Below are 27,047 nucleotides of genomic sequence, written 5' to 3' on the forward strand. Positions count from 1 at the left end.
GGACTTTGCGCCAGCTATCCAGTTGCCCTGTTGACCTAGTTGGACTTCTCACCAGATATCTGATCGATCTGTCGACCTATCTAAACTTCGTACCAGCTATCCGATTGGCCCGTTGACCTAGATAGATTTCTTGCCAGATATTCGATCAACCCGTCGACCTATCTGGACTTCTCCTGCACATTTGATCAAGTGGTTAGATCACAACAATACCTAACTTAATTTACTTATCATTCATCAAAACCTAAGTTAGACCGTTAGTGTAAACTGCACCAACAATCTCCCCCTTTTTGATGCAATGACAATTTAGGTTAAGTTAGGAAAAAAAATATACAAAGCAAGCACAAAAAATGATTTTAAGAAAAATAAAAAGTTTAAAATAATTAGTTTTGTTCTCTTGATCACTTTAGGGTTAAGTTTCTTTTTGTTTTCTAACTAAATCCTAACCCTCCCCCCTTTGAAATTCATCAAAAAACAAGAGTAGTTAAATTGAAACAGTTGTCAAATTTATTTTTTAAAATTTATGATTTGAGAAATAACAGAGTTAACATGTGATTTTTCAAAATATGTTAAATGATTTTGAAAATAAACATTTTAAAAGGTGGATTTATGAAAAGTATAAGTGTGATTTGGAGAACACTTTTCAAAGATAGTTTAATGCAGTACAGTTTTCAAAGTAATTTTTTTAAAACATATGGGATTTTTCAAAATTTGTAAAAAGAATGAATTTGAAGATAATTTTTAGAAATATTTTGAAAATCAATCCCTTACTGAACCTGATATTATTTCAAAATAATCTAATCAACTATAAGTTGTCCTTAAACTGTTTATCCGTTAATTACTAACTAACTATCAGAAGATAATAGTGTTGCTTAGTTAGTCAGGTTAAGTCATTTTATCTAGTTAGTATTTCACTTGGTCTTAGTCTATGAAACACAATTCTGATTCAACAAATAGACTAGAGGAGAAAAACTGACTATAGATAGCAAGTCAACTAAATTTACAATGCATAATAGTGTATGTAACATGATCAGGTCTGATCATCGTCAGCAGGTGGTGGAGGTAAGGGGACCTCAGGTGCTCGTAGAGCCTGAAGAATCTTCTCAAATCTGGTGGTCATATCATCTCGAAGAGAAGTAAATCTGGTGGTCATCTCCCTCCGGAGTGTGCTGAATCCGTCCGAGATTGACTACCGAATCTGTGCGGAGGACTCCTTAAGTCGAGCGAGTCGATCCTCGATGGATAGTGAAGTAGAGGGTTGGGTAGAGGTCGAGGGTTGGATTAGAGTCCGAGGATATCCAAAGAGCTCCTCAGCCGTAAACTCTGGCCACTCCTCTCCCTCAGCTGGAATAATAGGTGGAAAATCATCTTCGGCCTCGATTGGTATGGTTCGTTGTGGCCCAACTCTCCAAGCTAGAACCCCCTGAGAAATGATGTCTATATGCACTAAAGCTAGCTGGTGCTGGCCAAACTCATCATATACACTAAGGGAAGTAGTCCTCCCCTGGGTCATGTGTGTCAAACTATGACAGTGGGGCATGTGGACCTATAGTCTAGTGACAAGACTGGATGCATGAATGACATTATGAAATATATGTAATGCAATATCAATGTCTAGACGCTGACAGAGGGCAGATAAAAAGAAAGAGTGGGAAGGTCGCATCATCGCAACGTTGCTAGATGTGATCGGCAAAATACATGTGGTCAGGACTTGATATAGGACATAGTCTTGGATCCTAAGAGAGAGTGACCTAAAGTCAATCACTGTAGGTAGTCTATCCTCCCCGAAAAAAATACATGTAGATAGTATTTAATGTAGTATGGGAGTAGGCCTGGCCAAATAGCAGATCCCTACCAAGGTAACACAAAAATGGACATGCAGATCTCTTGAGTCCTAGGCTAGTATATAATACAGTGAGGGAAAAGTGAAAGTCCTTTCCACCAACTCTAGTGGAATATGTCAGGTTATCTATCTTAACTAAGTTGTTATAAAACTGAGCACACAAATCTAGATTTACTACATGACTATAGTAAACCAGTTTGTCTAATTGGTAATACTCAATAATCTATGTGATAGGGGCACAATACTAAGTGAAGACGGTTTTACTCAAGTACCTAGATTTCAATGCAACATATGTATGCTTATGGAAATCTAGCCTAAGCTACTCAGAGGGAAACCTAGCATCAGCAAATGGGGCATTACTAGGGCTAGGGGCAACATGCCGTCTTTTCCTAATTTTATACAAGCATATAAGCACAAATTGATAAGGAAAATACATATAAACTTTGTATTGATGAGATAAATTGAGTTAAGCTGTATCTAGGATGCATTTTGAGGTTTTGGGATGAAAAATCAGAGGAGAAAGCAGTTGGAAGGCGCCTTGTTGTGTCTAAATTCGCGAATAGAGCAACGCTCTGTTACCGTCAACCTAATAGAAGGCGCCTTCAACATGTTATGGAGTATACTGTTGGGTCTTGTTACAGTTATAGTAGGTATGATTTCTTTAGTCTTGTACTAATTGATTTAATAGATGAGATTGTTTAAAGGGGTAACCCATAAAGTTTTGTATGTTGAACTCAACTTAGGCGTTGTGTGGTGTATAAAGAATTAAGTATAACTCAAGTGAGAGATTGTAGGATTAAGTCCATATGGGTGGAGTAGATCCAATTGAGTCCACATGAGTAGACTTAATCTCCATAAGGTGGACTTACACTTGATTAATACACATACACATACACAACTAATTGTCATTAAAGTAACTAAACTCAATTAAGTGATCTAATGCATCAGACATATAAAGAGGATTTGGATTAAATGGATGTGGATTTAATATATAAATCCAAAACCCGATTCATTAACATTGATCGGATGTTAATGATAGATGAGCTTTAAGTTGGATAGTCTATAGGATGTGCTTGGTATATAAAGGAAGATGCTCATGAATTAGGGCACGTTCTAGAGTCTCTTTAACATTTTCTCTTCCTCATCGAGAGAGAACTAAAGATTGTCGCCGTCCACTTCTCTAGAAGACTATTCTGCACTAGCAGGAACTCCGGCGACAAGTAAAAAGCATTAGCCTTTGTGATAGATTCATGTCAGTCATTAATGAGCTATTGCTTTGATTTTCTATTGTGCTTTAGAGATTAATAATCCTGTTCTAGATGCATCCTTTAGTTCATATAGTCCCCTCGGGACGGTCTAGTGGCTAACGCATGAGGTGCTGCCACCATGAGATCTGGGGTTCAAATCTCGGCAAAGTCGAGATAAAATGTCTCCTTTATGTGCTAGTCACTATTCCAAAGGCTAGTAGCCGCCCGTGATTTACCTCCTCCATGTTGGCCCTGGGACGGGTTGGCGGAGGCGCTAGGAGTGAGCGTATTCGTCTTTTGCCACCATCCTTTAGTTCATGTATGATATATTGCAATACTGTTCCCTCGGGACGGTGCGACGGTTGAGCTATGAAGTGTTGTCATATGAGTTATTCAGGTTAAAACTCTATGCATCTGAGTATGTCTTTTCTCATGCGTTGGCCACCTACCCTAATGGCTAATAGTCACCCGTGATTTACTTTCTCCGTGTTAGCTTAGGGCAAATTGGCTGCGACACGCTAGGGACGAATGAATCATCTTTTGTTACATGATATATTGCAATTCTAACAAAATGTTCACGGACTATTTCCTGAACCTGACCACTTTCTGCAAGCTTCTAGTTGCAAATATTTCTTACTTTCAGGGACAACATAATGATAAGCTTTCGAACAAACATAGCTGAACATTCTCTTTATTGGTCATCAAACATAGAACTGCCAAACATAGATCCATAAGCCACGGACTGCAAAACGCTGCAAAGCAATTCATGACTCAATCACTGTGCTCTCTTTTCACTATTTTCCCAACTCCATCTCAGTTCAAGCGCATCGAGAACTAGTGGATGAATGCTGAATTCTCATGGAATACCATATACACACGCACACAGATCACTCAGACTCTCAGTAACTGTCAGGGAATCTCCGAGAAAGTCTCCGGTAGCGGTCGGCCTTGCAGGAAGGATCTGAAGAGCACAAGGGAACGCTCCGGCTGCGAGAATGGTGCTTCATGCGAAGCTCCTCTTATCGTTGCAAACGAGAGGATGTCTCCATATGCTTGTGTCCATCCACCTACCTGTCGTTGTCAACCAAAGGAAACATGAATCCGTAGTCGAAATTCACTCATTAACTAGGGATGTTTGAGCTTGCTAAGTGTCTACCTGTTGCCCCTCAAACCACACTCGGTATGGAACCGTAGTTTTCAGCCCCATTTCGTTCGCCAATTTATGAACAAGGCTTCTACTCCCTGTCAAAGGGATGACAGAATCCTGATCCCCACTGCGGAAGCAACAAAACATAAGCTTCTTCTTTTGCAAAGAATTGCACACTAAATTCATAGAACTCATCTGAAAGTATGTAGACAAGTTGTTACCTATAGATCAACACCGGTATCCCTTCCCTAACAAGCGAGCCCACGAGAGTAATTGTGGGGATCTCCAAGTTGAGTAGCTCATACTGTAGAACACTGCATCCAAACTTACAATACTTGAGGCAAAAAATTCCATAGCATCATGTTCATGGTTCATGAAGCTGAACAATGAGCTTCAATACCTGCTGCAAACGGTCCATTTTGCGACTCCGGTGAGGCGTGCATGGAGAGCATCTTGCACATCTTTCCTGTTGAGATAACTCACCGTCTCGTCTTCGATGCAGACATCAATGTTCTCAGGGACTTGCTGTGGCAACAATAAAAACCATTTCAGAGATAGAGATCAAGAGAAGGTGAAAAAATGCTTTTAAGATTGTTCAGACATACTTGAGGACTCAGAACCAAGGATTGTGAAAGAACTGATGATACACACACATCCAGGGTGACATCATATTTGTCGACAAACCGACTTGTTTCCCTTGTCACTTGGCTCATCACTCTCGCACACACTGGGCTGAGAGAGCCCCTATAGTACTCGCTCACATACCGCGAATAGTTGCAAGCGGAGGTGAAGATTTTGTAGGTAGTATCTGATATCAATCCGTGAGACCAGAAAAATTCTGCTCTCGAATTGAAGTCGGTCGCGAAATCGAGAACTGGATTACCAAGCTATGCAAAAACAAAAAGGTCATTGCCACAAATGTGATAACTCGTCTAGAAGAGAACACAAAACTACTCAAATGCGGCTTACAGCAATTCCTTTGAGATTGAAGATCTTTGCCTTCTTGTTGAATTCAACCATGAGCTGTGCTAGTTGTGGAACATAATGCCCTGATGATAACAACATAAATAAGCTCATTCCAAAGAAGATCTAAGGAAGGGAAGAACAGTCATCACCCACCTGCATAACTCTCTCCAGTAATGTACAAGTCCCTGTTTAGGTATCGAGGGAACTTCTCGAACCAGCGTTGAAGGAAGATTAAGTTGTCTCTGGCTGTAGAAAGCAAAAGCACAATGAGTGAAACAGCACTCATTGAGATCGAGTGAGCTAGGAACATTCTCATTGTACCTGTCATCTTATCATCCACACTCTCATAGTAGGAAGAATCACTGGAGAAGGAGAATCCAACACCAGCTGGGGCCTCTAAGTACAACATATTTGCCTCTGAAGAACATAGCAAATAGGGTTGCTGCAGATCTTTCTGAATCATAGACTAAAGCTCATAAATGAAACAATTGTTACCCTTGTTCCAGCTATACTCGTTTCTAACCAGCACTTCTCTACTTGGTCTGAAGGGTCCATTCTCAGAGAATGCCCCAACACCAAGAGAAGAGCAACCAGGCCCTGCAAACAAGAAGCATTAAACTTCTCCGAGGGTGATATCAGTGAAAGGAAGCAGCTTTACCTCCATTCAACCAGAGAACAAGGGGTTTCGCGGAGGGATCCGTCTCTGCTTCAGCAAAATAGTAGAAAAGAGCCCTTTTCTTCGACTGGTCCACTGTGACATAGCCTGAGAATTGCTGGAAGTTGACCTGCGGCTGGCCAGGCAGCTTGGTGATCTTCTCTTGCTGCTCCGACTCGCTGGAGGAGCACACATGGGCTAGGATTGCAGCCACCACCGCCATGGCTTTCCATGACAAAGATTGCATTTTGCAAAGTCACACTGCGAGGAGGATGAGGCTGTGAAAGGGAGGTGAAAAGCAAGGATGCGTTTATATAGGCAAGAAACAAAGCAATTGCTTAAACAGTCTGTCCCTTAAAGAATTGCTTAGGTGTATTGCACATCGAACTTTGAGGGGAAAAAAAGTGTAAAGTATAAACATGATTTAGTTTTTCTTTCTTTCTAAGCAGATGGCAGAAAAAAACAACCGGAGGTCACATGATTGACCAGTGGGAGGAGGGTGCAAGCTCGCAATGCTCTTTGCCTTGCTTTGCTTTTAGTTGAAGAGTAGAAAGTTAGCTTTCTGTAACTTTTTTCTGTATTTGATCAGGGGATTGATGCACAGTTAAGAAACCTTGTGGTGCTTCTTGAGAAAAGGGAGTCTTGTGCTCGTTCTGTTCCTTTCTGGTGTGGCATTGAGCAGAAGAGGACACTGGACTGGTGCCGTGGCCAGGAATAAACGCTTTTTTTTTGCATCGTGAGAGTTTTTGTCTGCCATCTCTGCAGCCAGCGAAAGGAGTGGAAATCTTTGGAGAGATCAATCGATGGCACCATGATACTCGCATCCATCCTTGGGACAAATAAAGGTTTTGGAGGCATTATGATGGGTGCAAATATAGGCATCAATCACTGCAAAGTGCCATTGTTGCTTATTGTTATTGTCCTATAACAAATGCATTTGGATTTAGATGGTACGCATTAAGAAGATACGGAAAAGATAAGGATTAGAATTTTCATTACAAATGAGATAAATATTTTTGAAGGTCAATTTTGAATGTGCATAAGTTATATGTTTTAGTTTTATTTTTTTTGAGTTTTTGTGTTCGGGACTAAGGTACCATGGTAAGGTGCTTTCGTAGTTAATAGGTATAAGCATTGATTCCCAATTATGGTATATTGTGAAATTAATTTTCTCATTATATGGAAACAATCTGAAATGCTGATTGCGGAGCGACGAGCCGTTCATTCTTTTCGATTTATTCTGATTGTCGGTGGAAAATTTCTGTGGAAGTCTGGATCCTTTAGTCTGCTTTTCCATGATTCCCTCTTGGTTCTCTTTGCAATTGAAGTCGGATCGTGGCTGGAATCCGATCATAATTAACTATCATCCTTCCCTGAGTTCATAGGTGGTCAGACTACTAGGTGTCGAAAGAGAGGGGGGGGGGGCTATCTCCGGACGACCTCCGACCACCTACTCCAACTCAAACTACAATTTGAATGGAAATGTAGACACAGGGAGAGATCATAGTCAATTGTGATTGGATTTCGGTCGCAATTGCGAAGGGGACCAAGAGAGGATCATAAAAAAATGGATCAGAAGATTTGCCCCTTTTTATGAGACGGGATCAGTCACCTCTAAAATTATTTAGTCAGAAGAACTAGATGTCTAGATTAAAAAAAATACGATTTATTTCAAAATTAATACTTTACACTTTTACGTTATATTGTCAATTATTACTTCCATTCATAATACTAGTTTATTGTACTCTCTCTATTCATTACATTATTATTTATATTTAAATAAATTTTATTTTATTATATTATTACTAAATCTTTTAATTAATTATCTAAATACATATCTCTATCATTTTAAATATCTATCTCAAAATTTGTTTTTCAATAGACATAATTTCAACTTTGACAGAGAGTCTTGCCGGAACAACGTGTACGTGTGATCTGTAAATTATAGATTCGAATTTTAGACCAAAACAACCTGTCATAAACTAAGATAAAATTACATATAATAAATCTTTTATTGGGATCGAGAGATTTGTGCACGAGTCACCCTTTTAGACATATTTTCGGCTTGACTATTCTTTTCCAAAATTTAAATTTCACACAATTTAAATTGAATGATTCCAAATTAAACAAACCACAAATAAAAATAAATAAATAAATAAATGCGTCTTTTCCCCCAAAGGGCACTCCTCATCTTTTGCTGCTCAGCCCTTCCTACCTAGCGGAATCTCTCACTGGCACCGTACCGTTCCTAACCCAATGGCTCAGTCAGAGACCCACCGCAGCCTGCACTCCAAAACCAACCTCTGACTCAGAAACATGCAAACAAAAACCTATTTGTCCGCGAGAATGGTGAAGCCGCTATCACCCATCCAATCACTGTTTCCATGGAGCAACGAACTCATGGATCCTGACCTCCTCTCCTCCACGAGGACACGCTTTTGTGGCGCCCAACGACGACCCAGCGTGGCAGCGTCCAGCTAGCAGAGAAAAGCAACCCGTCAATGGGAATGAACTGCTGCTGTTTCTGACGAGAGTCAATGAGCAAACATGTGAGCGAGTCATGGAATCTAGACTCGGTCGGTCCTCGGACGTTGGGTTGCCATCAGTCGCTGAGCTGCTGGTGGTGCAGCAGCAGCAGCAGAAGAGGAGGAGGGGCTGTGCATTGCATGGCGTGGCAGTTCCCGTTCCTTATGATGTGCACCATCATTATTTGCGCCGTTTGTGTTGGAGGAATATTTGTAGCAGTGATAACAACAACTTAGCTGATGCATTGGCATTGGCATTTGAGTTTGGTTGGGGTTCCCAAAGTGTGATGACAAGAAAGAAAGAAGAGGCTAAGCAAAGAGGGTGAGGAATAATGTAGGGAAGAAGCCATTCATTGTGGTGTGGCTAGAGATTTAGAGCCTAAAAAGATCAGATAATGGATGGGTTTGAATGAGGTGTAGTGGCTAGTTTACACTGTATGCATGTCATATTGGTAAGTGTGCCGCTTTGGTAAGTAGTGTTGGTGTTGATGTGATGAAGCTAATGAGGTGTAGTGTTGGCTAGTTTACCTATCTTGATGGATTTGATTTCCTGTCTCTAGAAAAACTGAGGGTAGAGGAGGTAGCTAATTAGGTGTTCTAGTCTGCAACTACATTCGAGCCTTTAATGCTAATTAGCTTTTCACAACTTCATGCATCAAATACACTCATCATCATCCTTGCTTGCATATATAGTTGTTTTTGTATTGTTCAACCTTAGTTTGTTTGATAAGATAACTAAATTAAAATAAATTGAGTCTAAAATGAATTAAATCATGCAACGCAATGAGTGTTTAAGTTTAATTTGAATTTGATTCATTTAGATACTTATTAAGTTCTTAATTTAAGTCTGTGTTTGAATATTGAATTCATTTATAATTCAACCATTTAAGGTTGTAAACAAGTCGAGCCGAGTCGAGTTTTAAGGTGTTCAAGCTTGTTCGATAAGATAATCAACCCGAGCTGAGCTTGAAATGAGTGTTCAAACTTGGTTTGGTTTATTTTTTATGAGCTTGAGCTTGTTTGAACCTTGGCTTGAGCTTGGTTTGTTTATATGTTATCAAGCTCTCAATTCAAGTTTGACCTAAGCTTAATCATTTAGATGTTATCAAGCTCTCAATTCAAGCTTGGCTTAAGTTTGATTCATTTAGATGTTATCAAGTTCTCAATTCAAGCTTGTTTGATTGTTTGAAATTTTTAGTTGTTTGATTGGTTATTGAGCTTGATAATTTAAATTTATTTATTTATTTAGCATATTGAAAAGAATTTTGTCAATGAATATGGTCCGTGAACATTATTCACGAACATTGTTCATAAACGTTGTTCGCGAACATTAATGAACTGAACACATATGTGTTCAAGGTTATTTGTTTAACTTAACGAGCTGTTCAAGCTTGTTTGTTTAATTAATCTTATGTATATTGAACGAACATAAATAAACTTTTATCAAACAGAACACTAAATTTGTTCACGAACATTTGATTCATTTACCGTTCTACTACTATCTCAGTTTAAGTCAATTTACATAATTACTATCATATTAAATATAATCCACTCACTTTAACACGCTAATAATGGGTTTAGGTAAATGTATTAATATTCTTTGCATGTTCTCACCTAATGATTCTAGTCACGAGTCCATTGGCCTTTCTCAAGTGTACACACACCCAAGTCTAAGTCTTTGTACAATTGTGAATGAGAGTGAAAGACACTTTATGCCTTCTAACAACTCAAAGTCAGTGGGACCACAAGGTGCATTGGAAAAAACCACTGCATCCCTTAAATCATGCACGAAGCAAACAAACCCATGACATGAGTTAGCAAGGAGCCGCACTCTCGCACAAAGAGACATTCATGTATAGTATGCATCGCAATTATTTTACTCATTTCAATGAGACCGCAGTCTCGCACAATGAGACATTCATGTATGCATCATAATTATTTTATTATCCCCACGGATTGGTATAGATAGTTCAATCAATAATATTATTATAGATAAATCCGGGATTAATTCTCAGTAAATATGAGTTATTGTTGTGGGGTGAAGTCTCCTATAATTAATCTCTTTTAAAAAAGTATAGGACCGTTCTGAAAAATTATTAAGATGACGATTTCAATTTTTGTATATATATAATTATTTTACTCGTCTCAATGAGCCACACCGTCCTGTAACTTTTTCTTTAATGTCTTGTTTACTTGGAGGTGCATTGTCTTATGAACATAATCAAGCGGGTGACTATGGGGTAGATTTGTAAAATTTAGAGAATTATTTGGAGGTGTGGACTAGGGAAAGGATGAGTGGAAGGTATTATAAAAAAGTGGAGGAATTTAAAAAAAAATCTGAATTAATTTTGAATTTTTTTTATGTACATAATAGAGGGAAATGAACTTTCATTGCCTTTGCTTGAATTTATCATATGGCACCATGAGTGAGCAACTCGTAGCATGATACCGGGAGCTCGATCACGGTGACCATGAGATTACTCATGACCTCTGCAAGGGCATTCGTGGACTTGCGTAGCTCACAGCCACTGTGACTGGTCTTGCTCGTACCAGCTGCACGCAACATCGAGTGTGTATAAAATTAGTTAAATTGAATTAACTAATTGAACCGGTTTACAGTTGACTCGAGCCATGACTTTAATATTACTCATTATATATGATCAAAAGAATTCATATATCTCTACAATGATATTATATTATCTATTTTGGACTTGAACCCTTATAAATTTATTTTCGAGCTCTATCCAATTCAAATACTCTATATTACTAGAAATATCTTTTATCTTTTAAACATATAATTATTTTCATATACTTTAATAAGGAACTTTGATTTGATTGTAATCCCAATACTTACAATATAACAATCAATTAATGTTATTGGACTGATATTTAAAAAAAAATCCTAAAATCTCAATTTATGATTCGATTGTCCAATAACAATAGACTGATATGCAACATCAGTAGACAACTTAAAAAAAACGATTAATTTGATTACCGACTAAATTAATTAATTTAAATGTGTTTCATTTAGTTTATTTTCATAGTAATCGGTTTAGTTTGTTTAAAATTTTTAATTTAATCAATTAGGTTTCGGTTGTTAATATATTAAATGACTTCTTTTTTTATTTCTTTCACTCTTCTTTTGCCATCTTTGCCTTTCCTTTTTTTCCCTATAAATTTGTTTCCATCTTAAATTTCTTTCCTTCCTAGAGCAAACCCTAATAATTGGCATGAATGACATGTACCATATTTCAATGTTGTGGTCTTACTCTTTGGGTCAACCTTTTGCTCTTGTTTTCAAGGATAAGAAAACTGAACACCAAGAGAGCTGTAAACAATTATTCGAAAGTCTGTTGAATAAAGTGTTGATTAGTTGTAAACAATTAAGAAAAAGAACTTTTCTAGATTTTAAAACCATCTAATAAGTGTACCAGATCTATCTTCTTTTAGGTTATCCATATTCAATGAGATGAATATTTTTTATTCAATATTTTATAAATTTAATTTTTGGATGTGATTATAGTTTTGTTTTATGAAATTAAAAATTTATTAAGTTTAAGAATACTTAGACGATAAATAAATACTTCAGTTAGGTGATGTGAAAATATGATAAATATGTACATCAAATGAGGAAGAGAAAACAAGTATAAATGATGATATATTAGGGGGTAAAGTCAATAGTGTAAAGTAAAAGACATTGAGAGATTATTGGTGCAATCATGTCTGGACCAAGGTTGATCAGTTTGACTAAGCTCGAGTGAATTCGAGTTTCGATGTTTAGATAATATATTTGAAAAATATCTTAAAGAAATCAAATAGGTCAAGGTTGACTAGAAACTTAACGATATTTGAGAGAAAAGTCAAGTAAGTCATAGAGGAACAGATACTTGATTGACAAAACCCTAACTCGATGGTTAGATAAGAGTAACATTCTAATTGGAGGTTAGAAAAAGAAAAGTCTAAATGGGTCAAGGAGGACCTCATGTTGTCAAAGGAAAGTCCTAACTATGGTAGGCAAAGGAAAGTCCTAATTGAAGGTTAGGCAAGGTAAAATCCTAACTCGAGGGTTAGGCAAAGGTAAAATCCTAACTCGAGGTTAGACAAAGGAAAGTCCAAGTGGATCAAGGAGAACTACACGTTGACAAAAGAAAGTTCTAACTATGGTTAGGCAAGAGGAAAAACTAAGTGAGTTAAGGAGGACCACACTTAGTAATCGAAAGTCTAACAGGAAGTTGGCACGAGATGGAAAGTCCAAGTGGATCAAAAGGCTGATTGAACACTTGCTGAAGAAGTTCTAAGAGGTCACGATTAACCGAATATTGGGCAAGAGAATCCTAAACTTGGGTTAAGCAAGTTAGGGTTGGGCAATCGATTGGGCCAAAACCTAATCGATTGGGGATTGTTCTTGCGAGAACAGAGAGGCACTGAATCAATTAGCTAATCAATTTAGCTCTCTCCAATATATTGGTCAATCGATTGGGAGAAGAAACTCACAAAGATAGTAAGTCTCTAGATCGATTGGGCAATCAATCCAGAGTATCTGATGTGATAATCGATTGAGGGTAAGATCAATCGATTGAGACTCCTAATCTGCGGGATATAAGGTTTCGCAAATATTCAAATAGATATATCTCTTCTTCTCTGCTATTCATCGTCAGTTCTTGAAGCTTCTCGGAGACAAGTGTTGTTGCACTTTCCAAGTATCAAGAGGCAATTCATAGCAACAAGAGATTAAGGGCAAAGGTCATTCATTATTGTATTCATTTCTTTGTTCTCGTTGCATTTATTATTGTATTTATCATATTTACTTGTTTATTTGCTTGTACGAGGCTTCTCTGCCTCCTAGAAGGAGGTTTTCATAGTATACTGTGAGTGAGGAGAATTGACCCTTAGATTAGTCACCTCAAGGAGGTGGATACCAAGTAAATCAAGGGTATTAGCATTGCTTCAAGTTTTATGCTGCAAATCATCAACAAGATGAAGCAATTAGAGCTAATCACCCCCATCTAGCTCCCGGAGTGTCCTAACAAGTGGTATCAGAGTGATGCTACTCTTCATTGATTTAATCGCTAAAAGAGAAATGAGCTAAAGGAAGAAGAAGAAGTTTTGAAATGAACCCCTAATTCCAACGGTCAATGATTCATCATCAAGGAGCTCAACTTTAAATGGATTTTTTAGATGGATTCAGATATGATATCTCAACACCTCCACTCTATGAAATTAGGAGTTTCGACATTTGGAAATCAAAGGTTGAAAATTTCTTTATGATGGAGATAGAGCAATGGTTTGCTCTAATGGAGGAATTTCAAAATTTCAATTGATGGAAATGGAAAGCTTCTCAAGAAGAAGAAATGGAGCGAGGAGCAAATCAAGAGGTGTGAGGCAAACGATAAGGTAACCAAATTATTGATTAACTTATTTTCAAACACTATATTTTGTAAAATTAGAGAATTTCAAGATACCAAGGAGCTATGGATCAAATTGACAAGGATTCATAAATATCCATCCTCAATGAAAAGCAATGACAAAAGCAAAGAGATAAACTCTTTGTTTCACATGCATGAGGATTCTAAGGTTGAGTGGCATTCAACATCCAATGATGAAATCAAAGAAGCATCCACCTCTAGGATTGAGGGGGAACGTAGTTCGTGTTGATGTAGAGAGCACCAGACGATCAAACCTGAGTTTTGATTATGGTAATAGTTCAAAAGTTAAAATATCTTGTGATCTAACAAGTGTGACTAAGCTTGCAGGAAAGTCCTAAGTATTTTGAGGCAAAAGTCTTAATGAATTCTAGGTATGTGGAAAACCCTAGGGGGAAGTAACCCTAGGCCCTAGGGGAGGTAACCCTAGGTTATGAAAAGTCCTAGCTGTAGTTAGGCAACGAAGTCCTGGTCCGGGAGACTAGGCAGAGTCTTGGCAAGTCGAAGACGTCAGGTAAAATCCTAGAGTCGAGGACTTTAGGTGAAAATTCTAGGGGTTACGAACACCAAGTGAAAGACTGGACAGGTTGGGGATCGGACGTCCAGTGGAAAAGTCCTGAAGTCTCGAATGCTCAGGAAAAGTTCAGATGGTCTAGAGGACCGGTCTGAAAAAAGATAAACTCTCCTAAGAGGAGTAGGTGAGGACGCGTTCCTCGAAGAGGGAAAAGTAGACGTCGGTCTGACCTAGAATTTTAGTGAAACTTAAAGTCAGGACTGGACAATCTGAAAGTTGTTAAAACTTATCTTTATATGTTATTTGTCTTTTATTCTAATTCTGTTTTACAAGAAACTAACAATTGTGCAGGTTCAGATTTTTGCCTTGTTCGGTTGATCGAAACTCCGGATTGGTTGACCGAACCTCCGAATCGGTTGACCGAACCCCAGAAATTAAATCAGGTTGCTGCTAAGTTTCAACCGAGGATCGGTCGACTGAACATTGGGTTTAGTCGACTAATCAGTGGATAAGAAGCGGGCTGATTAGGCCTGGTTGATCGAACCAGATAAGCTGAGGAGCAACGACGGATTGGTCGACGGAACGGCGAGATCGATTGACCGAACAAAGACGCATTCAAAGCGGCAAAATCTAGACAGGAAGATGGACTGATTCTGGATCAGACTCAAGTTGGCTATAAAAGGAGGTTTCTACCTAGCACTTAACACAACGAATTAAGAGAATCTTCTACTCCTACGTACTGCTCCGAAAAGATCTCTATGACGCCATAACTCTACTCCGACAATGACTATGCAATAGATCCATCTTTCCAAGTCATTGGTTTTGTCTTTTTAAATTACTCATAATCAAAGTGTAATCAATCTTATTCTTGTAACTTCACGAATCTATAGTGATTGCTCAATGAAAGTGATCAACGATCGCGAGCCTTAGAGTAGGAGTCATCACAGACTTCGAACCAAGTAAATCCTACTTGTGTTCGCTATCGTGTTTCTATTTTCCACTACATTTTATTTTGTACTTTGCGAAAAATGGGAAATAGTTATGAGTGTTATTCACCCCTCCTCTAGCACGCATCGATCCTACAGTTTGTTGACACTGAAACAAGAAGTCTCTACTTCTGGGTCAAATGAAGAAGGATCGTGTGTCACCCCTACAAGTAAAGATATACAAAATTTAAATTGTAAAAATAAATATCATACTATTTACTTTGAGTGTAGGGGAAATGGTACTACAAGAATAAATGTCTTAAATTGGGAAAGAAGAAGACCCAAGTGACACCCAAAGTGAAGGAGAAATCAAAGGAGGCCTTACCCTTGATACGCAAAGGCAAGGAGCACATTGTGTGCTTCACGTACAACTAAAAGGAACATTACCGGAATTAATGCCCAAAGGGAAGTCTTAAAAAGATAGAAGGAAACTTAAGTTAAGAGGGAGCTTCAAAAGAACAACACTAAGGTACCATTAATTAATGGTATTTCTTTAAATAATGATTAAAAAAATATGATAGAAATAAATTTTATCATTTTAATGTTATTTATCATGAAAATAGAAAGTATGAAAAACTTAAGATAAATTATATATCATTTCGTGTTACGATCTCACCTAAGGTTAAGAAGATAGATAACAATTTAGGTAATAACTCTAAGGATTTTAGATATATGCCTAAGAATAAAAATATCCAAGGAAATCAAGAAAAATCCAAAGTTAAGGATTTAAGGATAGAAAATCAAGTCTTGAGGTCAAGACTTGATAAATTAGAAAAGACCGTTAAAAGAATGAAAAATATCTGTAAGGGTTCAAAAGAACAAAATCTAGGGATAGATAAGCAAGAGTCATTCAAGGGCAAGAGAGGTTTGAGATGTTGATACAGTCTGACCTGGATGTTGTTTTGCTGTTGACACTGATTTAAGTTTGTATCAGATATTAAACTCAGATTAATTACTAATCTAGGTTAACTAGGTTGACCTGATTGAGAAAGTCCTAACTGGGATGTTAGGCAGTTGGAAAGTCCTGGTGAGTGAAGCCAGGCAGATTGGAAATCCTGGTGAGTGAAGCCAGGTGAAAACCCTAGTGAGTGAAGCTAGATGCAAGTCCTGGTGAGTGAAGCCAGGCAAGGGAAAATCCAGATGGATCAAGGGTGATCGGACATCTGGTGTTGAAAAGTCCGAGAAGGAAGCTTGGCATGCGAAGTCAGAGAGGGCTCGGTAGCTCGTTCTCTAGGACCATATGAAGTCGGAGAGAGCTAGGGAGCTCGTTTCTCCGGACTAGGTCAGAGAGCGCTCGGCCGAGACAGAAGGTGGATCGGTCGGCAGACCGATCCAGGAAACTGACACCGGATCGGCGGCATCGATCAGTGGCTTTATACCGATCGGTCCGACGACCGATCGGAATTCGATAGCTACCGAACGCCATCGATCGGTCCGCACCGATCAAAATCGATCGATAGCTCATCGTGATATTACCGATCGGTCGAGACCGATCGAAGTCATAACGTTCGAAGAACGCTATCCGATGCGGGGGACCGATCGATAGTTCTGATCGTCCGCACCGATCGTGTGTATTTTCAACAGCGCTATCTCGATCGGTCCGGGACCGATCAGATTATTCTGGTCCGCCAGGATCGATCGAGATGATCCAGCATGGATCGGTCTGCAGACCGATCCACAGTATTGTTTGTTTTGCATGTACTTTTTCTGATTGCCGTATTTGTCTTCACCATCTGTTTTTAACCATCTGCTGTGAGTCTTTCTAGCTTGCAGGTTGCAGGTCACATTCTCATGTTTGGATTCAAACTAAGCTTCATTAAGAGAAGGAGACAAATACCCTTTTCACTGTAATTTGCTGCAACAGATACATTTGGGGCATCAACGTTCACTGGCGAAATCCGATTACGATTGGGCTGCTCAGTTTGACTTCTACCCATTGGTTGGTATCCAGAGACGCCAGTGATTTTCATTGGCATGTGTTCAGAGAATCAGAAGAGGAGGAGAGGTGATTGGCTACGCCTTGCTGGCAGCAGCGATTCTGCAGACGGCGGTGATTCAAGCCAGTAAAGCAGAGAGCCATAAGAAGGCAGAAGAGGAAGTCAGAAAGGGAATAATTGAATTCTCTGTCTTTTGTGATCAAGCCTTCGAGAGAGCAAGTTGGTGAAGCTGTGAGCTCCTTGCTGAGATGGTTGATTGTGCACTCTCTGCTCTGTTCTCTTCTCCGCGTGGCTGTAAGCTCATCTTAATATTTTTCTCAGCCACTGTAAGTCTTGTGCTTAAATCTATAATCAACTGAGACTTTGTTGAGAGGTTGCTCCACCGAGAAGGAGACATCTTTAGCCGGATCTTGTCCGGGGTGTGATCTACCGAAAGATCAAGGAGTCGTCCTCCTTACGGACACGCCGAGGAGTAAGGGCAAGTTATCCCCGAACCTCGTATATCCTTGTGTCTGCTGTGTGTTTGTTTTCTTTCGTTTTAGTTTTTCTATTTCCGCTGTGCTGTGCTAACAAAGTTCTTGAAGAAATTTCTGTTTAGTGTTTTTCAAAGAGGCTATTCACCCCCCTCTAGCCATCTAAGATCCCAACAAGTGGTATCAGAGCAAGGGGCTCTTTGATTCGGATCAACACCCAAAAGAGCAAACAAGGATGGCTATGAAGGAAGGCTTTAGCACAAATCGACCACCCTACTTCGAAGGAGCAGATTTTCAATATTGGAAGGGCCGCATGGAGTATTACCTCAAGACCGACATTGCCATGTGGTTCTCAGTCAAGGAAGGTTTCACACCACCAAAAGATGAAGAAGGTAAGGAACTCGACTCATCAAGGTGGTCTACCGAACAACTCTGCAAAGCACAAGCCGATGCCAAGGCTATGGTCACCTTGCAATGTGGAATCGCCAAGGACCAACTCATCAAGGTAGGTCCGTTCTCGAGTGCAAGAGACCTATGGAACAAACTCATCGAGCTCCAAGAGGGAACTCGAGATTCTCGGATTGCCAAGAGGGATCTATTCTTGAATCAGCTCCAAAATCTAACCATGAAGGACAATGAAACGGTAAGTGAACTTCATGGGAGATTCAAGGAAATCATCAACGGTCTACACTCTGTGGACGAACGAGTGGAGAATCGCGATCTAGTAAGGTACGCTCTTAAATCTTTTCCTAGGAATGCCTTGTGGTCATCTATGGTAGATGCCTACAAGGTATCCAAGGATCTTTCCATTGTTAAATTAGATGAATTTTTCTGTGAGATGGAACTTCATGAGCTTGCTAACAAAGGTCAAAAAGAGAAGGGTATTGCTTTATTTGCAGGACCAAAGAGCAAGGATGGAAGAAGGAAGAAGGAAAAGAAGAAGGAAAAGGAGATTTCCTCATCCACCTCTTCTTCTGAATCTGATGATGAAAGTGGGTCATCGTCAAGTGAGATGGCGAACTTCGTAAGAAGGATTATGAGAAGAAGCCGAAGATACAAAGGAAAAGGTAAAACTAATGATCAAAATTTTGATAAATCTAATGTTACATGTTATGAGTGTAGCAAGAAAGGACACATTCGGAGCGAGTGTCCGAAGTTAAAGAGGAAGGAGGAACGAACCAAAAAGAAGGAGGAAAGAGCCAAGAAGAAGAAGGCTCTCAAGGCCACTTGGGATGAGTCCTCATCAAGCTCATCGGAGGAAGAAGAGAAGATGGAAAAGAGCACACGACAACTAGCACTCATGGCAAGGGAGGTTTCGGACTCCGAAAGTGAGGGAGATTCGAGTGACGCTTCAACCGCGGCTTCATCATCGTCGGATGATGAAGAGGTAACCTCTTCTGATATAGAAAAGTGTTATAAGACTATCACTCAATTATCTACATTGCTTAAAAAGTCAAAAACAGAAAATAAATTGTTAAAAGAAGAAGTAAAACCTTAAGGACCCTTAGGGAAGATGAGGTCGATGACCTACATCTAGAAGTCCTTGAGGATGAGAACAAGGCTTTAAAGGGTGAGGTTGAGAAACTCAAGAAAATGCTTGAGAAGTTCTCAACTAGCTCTAAGACTCTAGACATGATTCTAAATGCCCAAAGGGCAGTCTACAACAAGGCCGGGCTAGGGTATCAACCCAAGGAGTCGAGTTTCATTTCCCTAATGTCTAGAACTCAAAATAGTAGATCACATGTTTCTAGAGCTCATGGAACTAGGAAAGGTATGACCAAGGCATGGGTTCCTAGGTCTTTCGTTGTAGAAGCATTAGGTCCCAAGATTTGGGTACCTAAAACCTCTATCTTCCGTGTCTTGTAGGCATTGGTCGAGGGGGAGCATCTATCAACTTGGTTTGTTGATAGTGGATGCTCCAAGCACATGACCGGGGACAAATCACTGTTTACAACCATTCAAAACAAAAGTAGAGGTAATGTGTCTTTTGGTAATAATGGTAGCCTTAAGGTTGTAGGAGTTGGAGACATTCATATATCTGAATATCTCCATATCAAGAATGTCCTTCTAGTCAAGGGGATGACTTTTAATCTCCTAAGTGTCAGTCAATTGTGTGATACGGGTTACACAATTGAATTTCATTCAAGTCAATGTTTGGTTAAACACATTGACACACTTGACACGGTACTAGTAGGCACAAGGGTTGATAATATTTATCAAGTATCGTTTAAAAGTGCTACTAATGCTTTGATTAAGTGTTTCATGTCAAAAGAAGAAGAGACTTGGCTTTGGCATAGAAGGTTGGCACATGTAAACATGAAGAACATTCGGAAGTTGGCCAACAAAGGACTAGTACGAGGCTTACCAAGCATCAAATACCAAAAGAACAAACTATGTGATGCATGCCAAATGGGTAAGCAAACAAAAGCATCTCATAAAGGTAAAAGCATTGTGAGTACATCTACTGCCTTAGACTTATTACATATGGACTTGTTTGATTGTAACAATGTTATTTCATTGAATGGTAGTAGATATTGTTTAGTAATTATTGATGATTTTACTAGATATACATGGACCTTCTTTTTGAAAACTAAGGATCAAACCATAGATATTTTTATTTCTTTTTGTAGAAGAACTGAAAATGAAAAATCGACAACAATTAAAACCATTAGAAGTGATCATGGTGGTGAATTTCAAAACCATAGGTTTTTAGAATTTTGTCAAGAAAAAGGATATAGACATGAGTTCTCAACTCCAAGGACCCCACAGCAAAATGGGGTTGTGGAGAGAAAGAACCGAGTCTTACAAGAGGCTGCACGAAGCATGCTCAATGAGTACTCACTACCGAGTTACTTGTGGGCTGAAGCTGTGAATATAGCTTGCTATGTGCAAAACCGAATCTTGATACATAGGTTTTTAGGAAAGACTCCCCATGAACTTTGGTTTGGGAAACCACCTACAATTAAACATCTTAGGGTGTTTGGTTGTAAGGTGTTTATTTTAAATACCAAGGACCATCTTGGAAAATTTTCGGCCAAGGCTGATGAGGGGATACTGGTTGGGTACTCGCTCACCAGCAAAGCCTATCGAGTCTACAACAATAGGACTAAATTGATTGAAGAGTCCTCTGATGTAGCGTTTGAAGAAATTCCTAACTCAAATGATCAATCAAGGGCTATAGGAGAAATTCAATTTGAACTTAGAAATCTAAGTTTGAATGATCAAAATGAAGAACGAGTCGAAGTTGACTCTGATGTTGATGAGCAAAGGCAACAAAGAACTCAATCTGATCCTTTGCCAGATATTGAGTCCTTGCCTGTGCCTAGTGAGACCATTCATGAGGCACCATCAACACCAAGACAATCTAGGATAGCCTCTAGTCATCCCCAAGACCAAATTGTGGAAGACATTCAACAAGGGGTTAGGACTAGGTCATTCTTCAGAAATGAGTCTAATGAAGTCGCATTGATTTCAGAAATTGAACCAAAATTAGTTGATGATGCATTGCACGATCCTGATTGGATCATAGCTATGTAAGACGAATTAGGTCAATTTGAAAGGAGCCAAGTGTGGGACTTAGTTCCTAGACCTAAGAAGACCACCATTATTGGAACTAAATGGGTCTTCAAAAATAAGTTAAATCAAAAGGGAGAAGTTGTAAGAAACAAGGCAAGACTTGTAGCCAAGGGCTATAGTCAAGTCGAAGGTCTCGATTATGATGAGACTTATGCTCCCGTGGCCCGATTAGAGTCCATTCGCCTGATGCTAGCTTTTGCTGCACATAGAGGTTTCAAGCTCTATCAAATGGATGTTAAATCTGCCTTCTTAAATGGTTTTATTAAAGAAGAAGTCTATGTTGAACAACCACCGGGGTTTGTGAATACCGAAGCTCCAAACCACGTGTACAAACTCAAGAAAGCACTTTATGGGCTTAAACAAGCACCACGAGCTTGGTACGAAAGGTTGTCAACATATTTACTAGAAAAGGGTTTTGTGAGAGGCCAAATAGACCCAACACTATTTCTGCGTAGAGATGGTGAAAATATTTTTGTAGCCCAAGTATATGTCGATGACATAATTTGTGGCTCAAATAACAAGGGCTATTTGAATGAATTTATTTCTCACATGGAAAGTGAGTTTGAGATGAGTCTAGTAGGAGAATTGACATTCTTCCTTGGACTTGAAATCAAACAAACTCGAGATGGAATTTATGTCCATCAGGCAAAATACACTCAAGAGATGCTTAGAAAATTTAATATGAGTGACTCTAAGGAAGTGTCCACTCCAATGGCAACGAGCACTCGCCTTGACAATGATGAGAGTGGAAAACCAATTGATCTAACGCAATATAGAAGCATGATTGGTAGTCTTCTATATCTCACAGCTAGTCGACCAGACATACTTTTTGCTGTGGGCATGTGCGCTAGATATCAAGTCTGTGCCAAGGAATCTCATTTAATTGCAGTTAAGAGGATATTGAGATACCTTAAGGGCACAATTCGAGTAGGTCTATGGTACCCTCGTACAGAGTCTTTTGACTTGATAGGCTATACCGATTCCGATTATGCTGGGTGCAAATTGGATCGGAAAAGTACTAGTGGGGGTTGCCAATTTTTGGGTTCATCTTTAGTTAGTTGGTCAAGTCGGAAGCAACATTGTGTTGCTCTCTCCACGACCGAGGCTGAATACATTGCCATGGGAGAGAGTGTATCACAATTGTTGTGGATGATACACACCCTAGAGGATTATGGACTTTCTTATAAGGGTGTACAAGTGCTATGTGACAACATTAGCACGATCAACCTAACTAAAAATCCAGTCCATCATTCGATGACCAAACACATTGAAGTGCGTCATCACTTCATAAGAGATCACGTAGCTAGGGGAGACATTGCACTCACATATGTTGAGTCAAAGTCAAACCTAGCTGATATTTTTACCAAACCCCTTCCGGAGAATGAATTTAGTCATTTAAGGAGGGAGTTGGGAATGTGTTTGGCTCCTTAGGTCATTAGAACTTCACCATGATCAATAAGGACTATTAAAATGACAAGAGTAATTGGGACAATATTTTGGGCAACTTGGGAACATCTCACACAAACTATAAGGTTTAACAAAATATTTTTGTTTGCTAGAAATGGGGTGAGATGCTAGGAACAACCAAATTATTCAAAATGTATCATGCATCCCTTGAATAATTAGGTTGAGGAGACATTAATTGAGTATGGGGAAGGCCATTACATAATTCATGTGTATTTGGCTCCTAGATCTTACTCATATATTCCAACCAAGGAATCTTGGTTGGACTTTTGCCTAGAAATTTTTCTAATCATGGTTGATGGTTGATGGTTGGTGTGTTGATTGGTATTGTTGTTTGGTTCATGTCATGACTTTTGATTGATAAAGCGATAGGTTATTAAAGGAAATAATAATAAATTAGATATATTTTGACAAACTTGAAACTAAACATAACAAGAATCAAGAATTTCAGCTTTCATGCCTTGATTGCAAATTAGGACAAGTTGTCTATTTTGACAAACTTGAAACTTGTCTGAAATCTCAGTGTTTGTAGTCGAATTTGAAAGTCTCAAATTATAAACAAATTCACACCATAAGAGCCCATCGTTAGGACATAGTTATGCTTGTAGATTCTCAGGGTTCTAGATATTGATTTTGAAAGTTTTACTGGAGAAACTTCTACGAACTATCAAACATATCTAAGGATTTCGGTTACTGAAATCACTGAAAATTTCAGTATCAGACACTGATCGGGCTACAGCCCGATCAAGAGAAGATGGATCGGTCGACAGCAAAAACTTCCCAATCTTTCTGTCTGTAATCTGATCGGTCCAGGGACCGATCAGGTTATTTTTGTGCGGCTCACTGATCGGTCCAGGGACCGATCAGGATAATCTGATACGCATAAGTCTTTTCTGATCGGTCCATAGACCGATCAGTGGTTCCATTGGTTAAGGATGTGACTTAGGGGCTTACTGTTCGATCTCTGATCGGTCTACGGACCGATCAGGAAGTTCCCTGATCGGTCTGGTGACCGATCAGGGCTTCGCTGAATGCTACTGATCACCTTCTGATCGGTCCACAGACCGGTCAGGAGGTTCCCTGATCGGTCTGGTGGCCGATCAGGGGTGTCGGATACCTTTTGATCGGACAACCGTCCGATCATTTCTTCACTGTACACCCATCTTAACCCGTAAAACCTCCCGATCCCTTCTTTCCCTCATTCACGCGAACCCTAGCCGACTCTTCCCACCAGCCCACCCTTTCTCTTCTCCTTGCACGCCGAAGCTCCAGCCCTCGGAAGCCCTAGCCGAGAGTTCCATGGCTCCAAGGTAACTCCTACCTCTATAGAACTTGGCATTGTGTTTTCATTTCTCATCTTCTGTTGTTGTGTTTGTCTCGGTTCTTATTTGTTGGTGGCTCCGGTGCTCACTCATTGCCCCATTTTACCACATTGTATCCCCTTAGGAAGAAACCCACTGATGGTGAGGGAACCTCTAAGGAATCAACCAAGAAATCCAAATCCAAAACTTCTCCTGCTCCCTCTCGACCCCAACCAGCTAGTTCCAGTAGATTCCCAAACCGCCAGTCTGAGCAAGCTTTTCAACAAAGGACTTTCAAATTACTCCCTTGTAGGTCCGTGGATAGAAAATTCATGGACGAATTTTGCCCACAAGTGTCCGAAATCATAGCTTACTACAAACTCGATTCACTAGTCTACTTGGAACGAGATATCAATTATAACCTGGTCTCTGAGTTCTATAATAACCTTCATGAGACTAGTGATCAAGGTTTTAAAACAAGAGTTGCTAAGCGGACTCTTGATTTCAGTATCTCATCTTTCTTTGAGTATCTCGATTGTCGGAGGTGTTCCGGTGAGGTTTTTTCGATATTTCCTGACTTACCAGAACAATTACTTCCACCGTTTGATATCTCACCTGACGACATATATGAGTACTTCTTCAGACAGCCTAGACAAGGGCTAGATGAGCTAGATGTTGACTTCCCTACTTTTGCAGCCTTGAGATTATCTCCTCAAGATTACATTCTTTTTAAAATTGTCACGAACTGCCTTCTACCTATCACATCTAAACCCTTATCTGAGATCCGATCATATCATTGTCTTATGCTCTATGGTTTGCGTCGGCGTCTCGATTTTGATATCATGTCGAGCATCTACTCCTCAATCATATCATATTCTCAGCCTAGCGGCTTCACTATTTATATGCCTTATGGGCATATAATTACTGATTGGCTTGAGACTCTTCAGGTTGATGTCTCTAAGGGTAGAATAATCAAAATGGTCAGGCAGGATTGCCGACTTGGGAAACGGGCATTTTCCAAGTCTGGAATCATAGGGCGAAATGGGGATGTTCAGTGGAAGGATGAGAGAGCTTTAGGTGAGTTACCACGGGGACCTCCACGACAGGTTGCAGCTGCTCCTCCTGCTGACATTGGCGAGGCGGATCCTGATCTGCGCTGGCAGATCGCCGAGATGGAGAGTCGCTTTGATCGACACGAGGAGATGGTGGCTGCTGAGTTCGATGGACTACGTATTCGGATAGACCAGCGCTACGATGACCTGCGCGAGCATATTGACCAGCGCTTCGATGATATGCGTAGTCATCAGGTGGTGACACAGCAGTTGCTACTCGGATGGATGGCACGCTACCCGCCTCCGCAGTCTTACCCAGGCTATCCTTCCTCCAGCGTGCCGCCTCAGGATTTCACCCTTCCTGCCGATGATGATGATGCTCCTCATGTTGAGGACGTTGATTGATATAGTCTGTGTGTCACCTTGTCTGTATGTATTTTGGGTGTTATTTGTTAGTCTGATCTGGATGTTTGCACTTCTGATGCTACTCATATATTTATGCTACTCGGTTTTATATTTGCTTGCTCCTTGTTATGCTTCATTTTCTATATTTTTTTTAATATGCTGTTCCTATGCCATGATTTGATTGTATCTTTTGTCTTTCTTACTGTCATATTGAGACCTTAGAGGGAACTCTAGGTCGATTAAGAGAAGGCAGTATGGATTAAGGGGGAGCCTTTTGAGTTTTTGTCACCTCATTTGCAACTTTTCGGTGTTTGACAAAGGGGGAGAGGATACCTAAGTTTAGAAATGTATGAAAGCTTGATTTTAGGGGAGAGGATAACGGGAAGGATCTTGATTCCCGTCATTGACTTGGTGGTGTATCCGTCTTAGGGGGAGGATCCCGATTTCCCTAAAATTATGGGTAAATGAGCATTTCTGATCTAAACTTAAATCGTGTTGTCAAACAACAAAAAGGGGGAGATTGTTGATACGATCGACCTGGATGTTGTTTTGTTGTTGACATCGATTTAAGTTTGTATCGATATTGAACTCAGATTAATTACTAATCTAGGTTGACTAGGTTGACTGATTAAGTCCTAAGCGGGATGTTAGGCGGTTGGAAAGTCCCGGTGAGTGAAGCCGGCGATTGGAAATCCTGGTGAGTGAAGCCGGTGAAAACCCTAGTGAGTGAAGCTAGGTGCAAGTCCCGTGAGTGAAGCCGGGCAAGGAAAATCCGGATGGATCAAGGGTGATCGGACATCCGGTGTTGAAAAGTCCAGAAGGAAGCTTGGCATGCGAAGTCGAGAGGGCTCGGTAGCTCGTTCTCTAGGACCATATGAAGTCGGAGAGAGCTAGGGAGCTCGTTTCTCGGACTAGGTCGAGAGGGCTCGGAGCTCGATGCAGAAGCTGGATCGGTCGGCGAGACCGATCCAGGTGTGGACACTGGATCGGTCGGCGGACCGATCCGAAACTTATACTGATCGGTCCGACGACCGATCGGTGATCGATAGCTACCGAACGTTATCGATCGGTCGGTAGCCTCGTGATGTTACCGATCGGTCGAGACCGATCGTAAAGGCGCTCGAGAAGAACGCTATCGATCGGTGCGGGACCGATCAGATTAATTCTGATCGGTCCGCAGACCGATCAGGGGTTATTGATCAACCTCTGATCGGTCCGGGACCGATCAGATTAGTTCTGATCGGTCCACGACCGATCGAAATATAGCGAGATCGATCTGCAGACCGATCCACAGTATTGTTTGTTTTGCATGTACTTTTTCTGATTGCCGTATTTGTCTTCACCATCTGTTTTTAACCATCTGCTGTCAGTCTTTCTAGCTTGCAGGTTGCAGGTCACATTCTCATGTTTGGATTCAAACTAAGCTTCATTAAGAGAAGGAGACAAGTACCCTTTTCACTGTAATTTGCTGCAACAGATACATTTGGGGCATCAACGTTCACTGGCGAAATCCGATTACGATTGGGCTGCTCAGTT

General features: G+C 40.0%; 1 protein-coding gene across 1 annotated transcript; it reads right to left on the minus strand.

Moving 5' to 3' along the window:
• Nucleotides 1-3,762: 3,762 nt before the first annotated feature.
• LOC121986120 (serine carboxypeptidase-like 45) lies at nucleotides 3,763-6,147 on the minus strand. Its single transcript, XM_042539933.1, has 10 exons — nucleotides 5,859-6,147; nucleotides 5,696-5,797; nucleotides 5,522-5,617; nucleotides 5,354-5,446; nucleotides 5,204-5,283; nucleotides 4,840-5,121; nucleotides 4,635-4,759; nucleotides 4,456-4,548; nucleotides 4,244-4,361; nucleotides 3,763-4,158 (listed from the first exon to the last, which is right to left on the minus strand). The coding sequence occupies exons 1-10, from the start codon at nucleotides 6,100-6,102 to the stop codon at nucleotides 3,997-3,999; spliced, it is 1,395 nt and encodes a 464-aa protein (XP_042395867.1). The 5' UTR covers nucleotides 6,103-6,147; the 3' UTR covers nucleotides 3,763-3,996.
• Between the last annotated feature and the right edge of the window lie 20,900 nt (nucleotides 6,148-27,047).

Source organism: Zingiber officinale, chromosome 5B (genome assembly GCF_018446385.1).
Source record: "Zingiber officinale cultivar Zhangliang chromosome 5B, Zo_v1.1, whole genome shotgun sequence".
Lineage (NCBI taxonomy): Eukaryota > Viridiplantae > Streptophyta > Magnoliopsida > Zingiberales > Zingiberaceae > Zingiber > Zingiber officinale.

Coding starts and splice junctions, on each gene's coding strand:
- LOC121986120 (XM_042539933.1), bottom strand. CDS start 6,102: ATGCAATCTTTGTCATGGAAAGCCATGGCGGTGGTGGCTGCAATCCTA. Junction 5,798..5,858: donor TGTTCTCTGGTTGAATGGAG/GTAAAGCTGCTT, acceptor TCTTGTTTGCAG/GGCCTGGTTGCTCTTCTCTT. Junction 4,159..4,243: donor TGTGGTTTGAGGGGCAACAG/GTAGACACTTAG, acceptor TGACAACGACAG/GTAGGTGGATGGACACAAGC.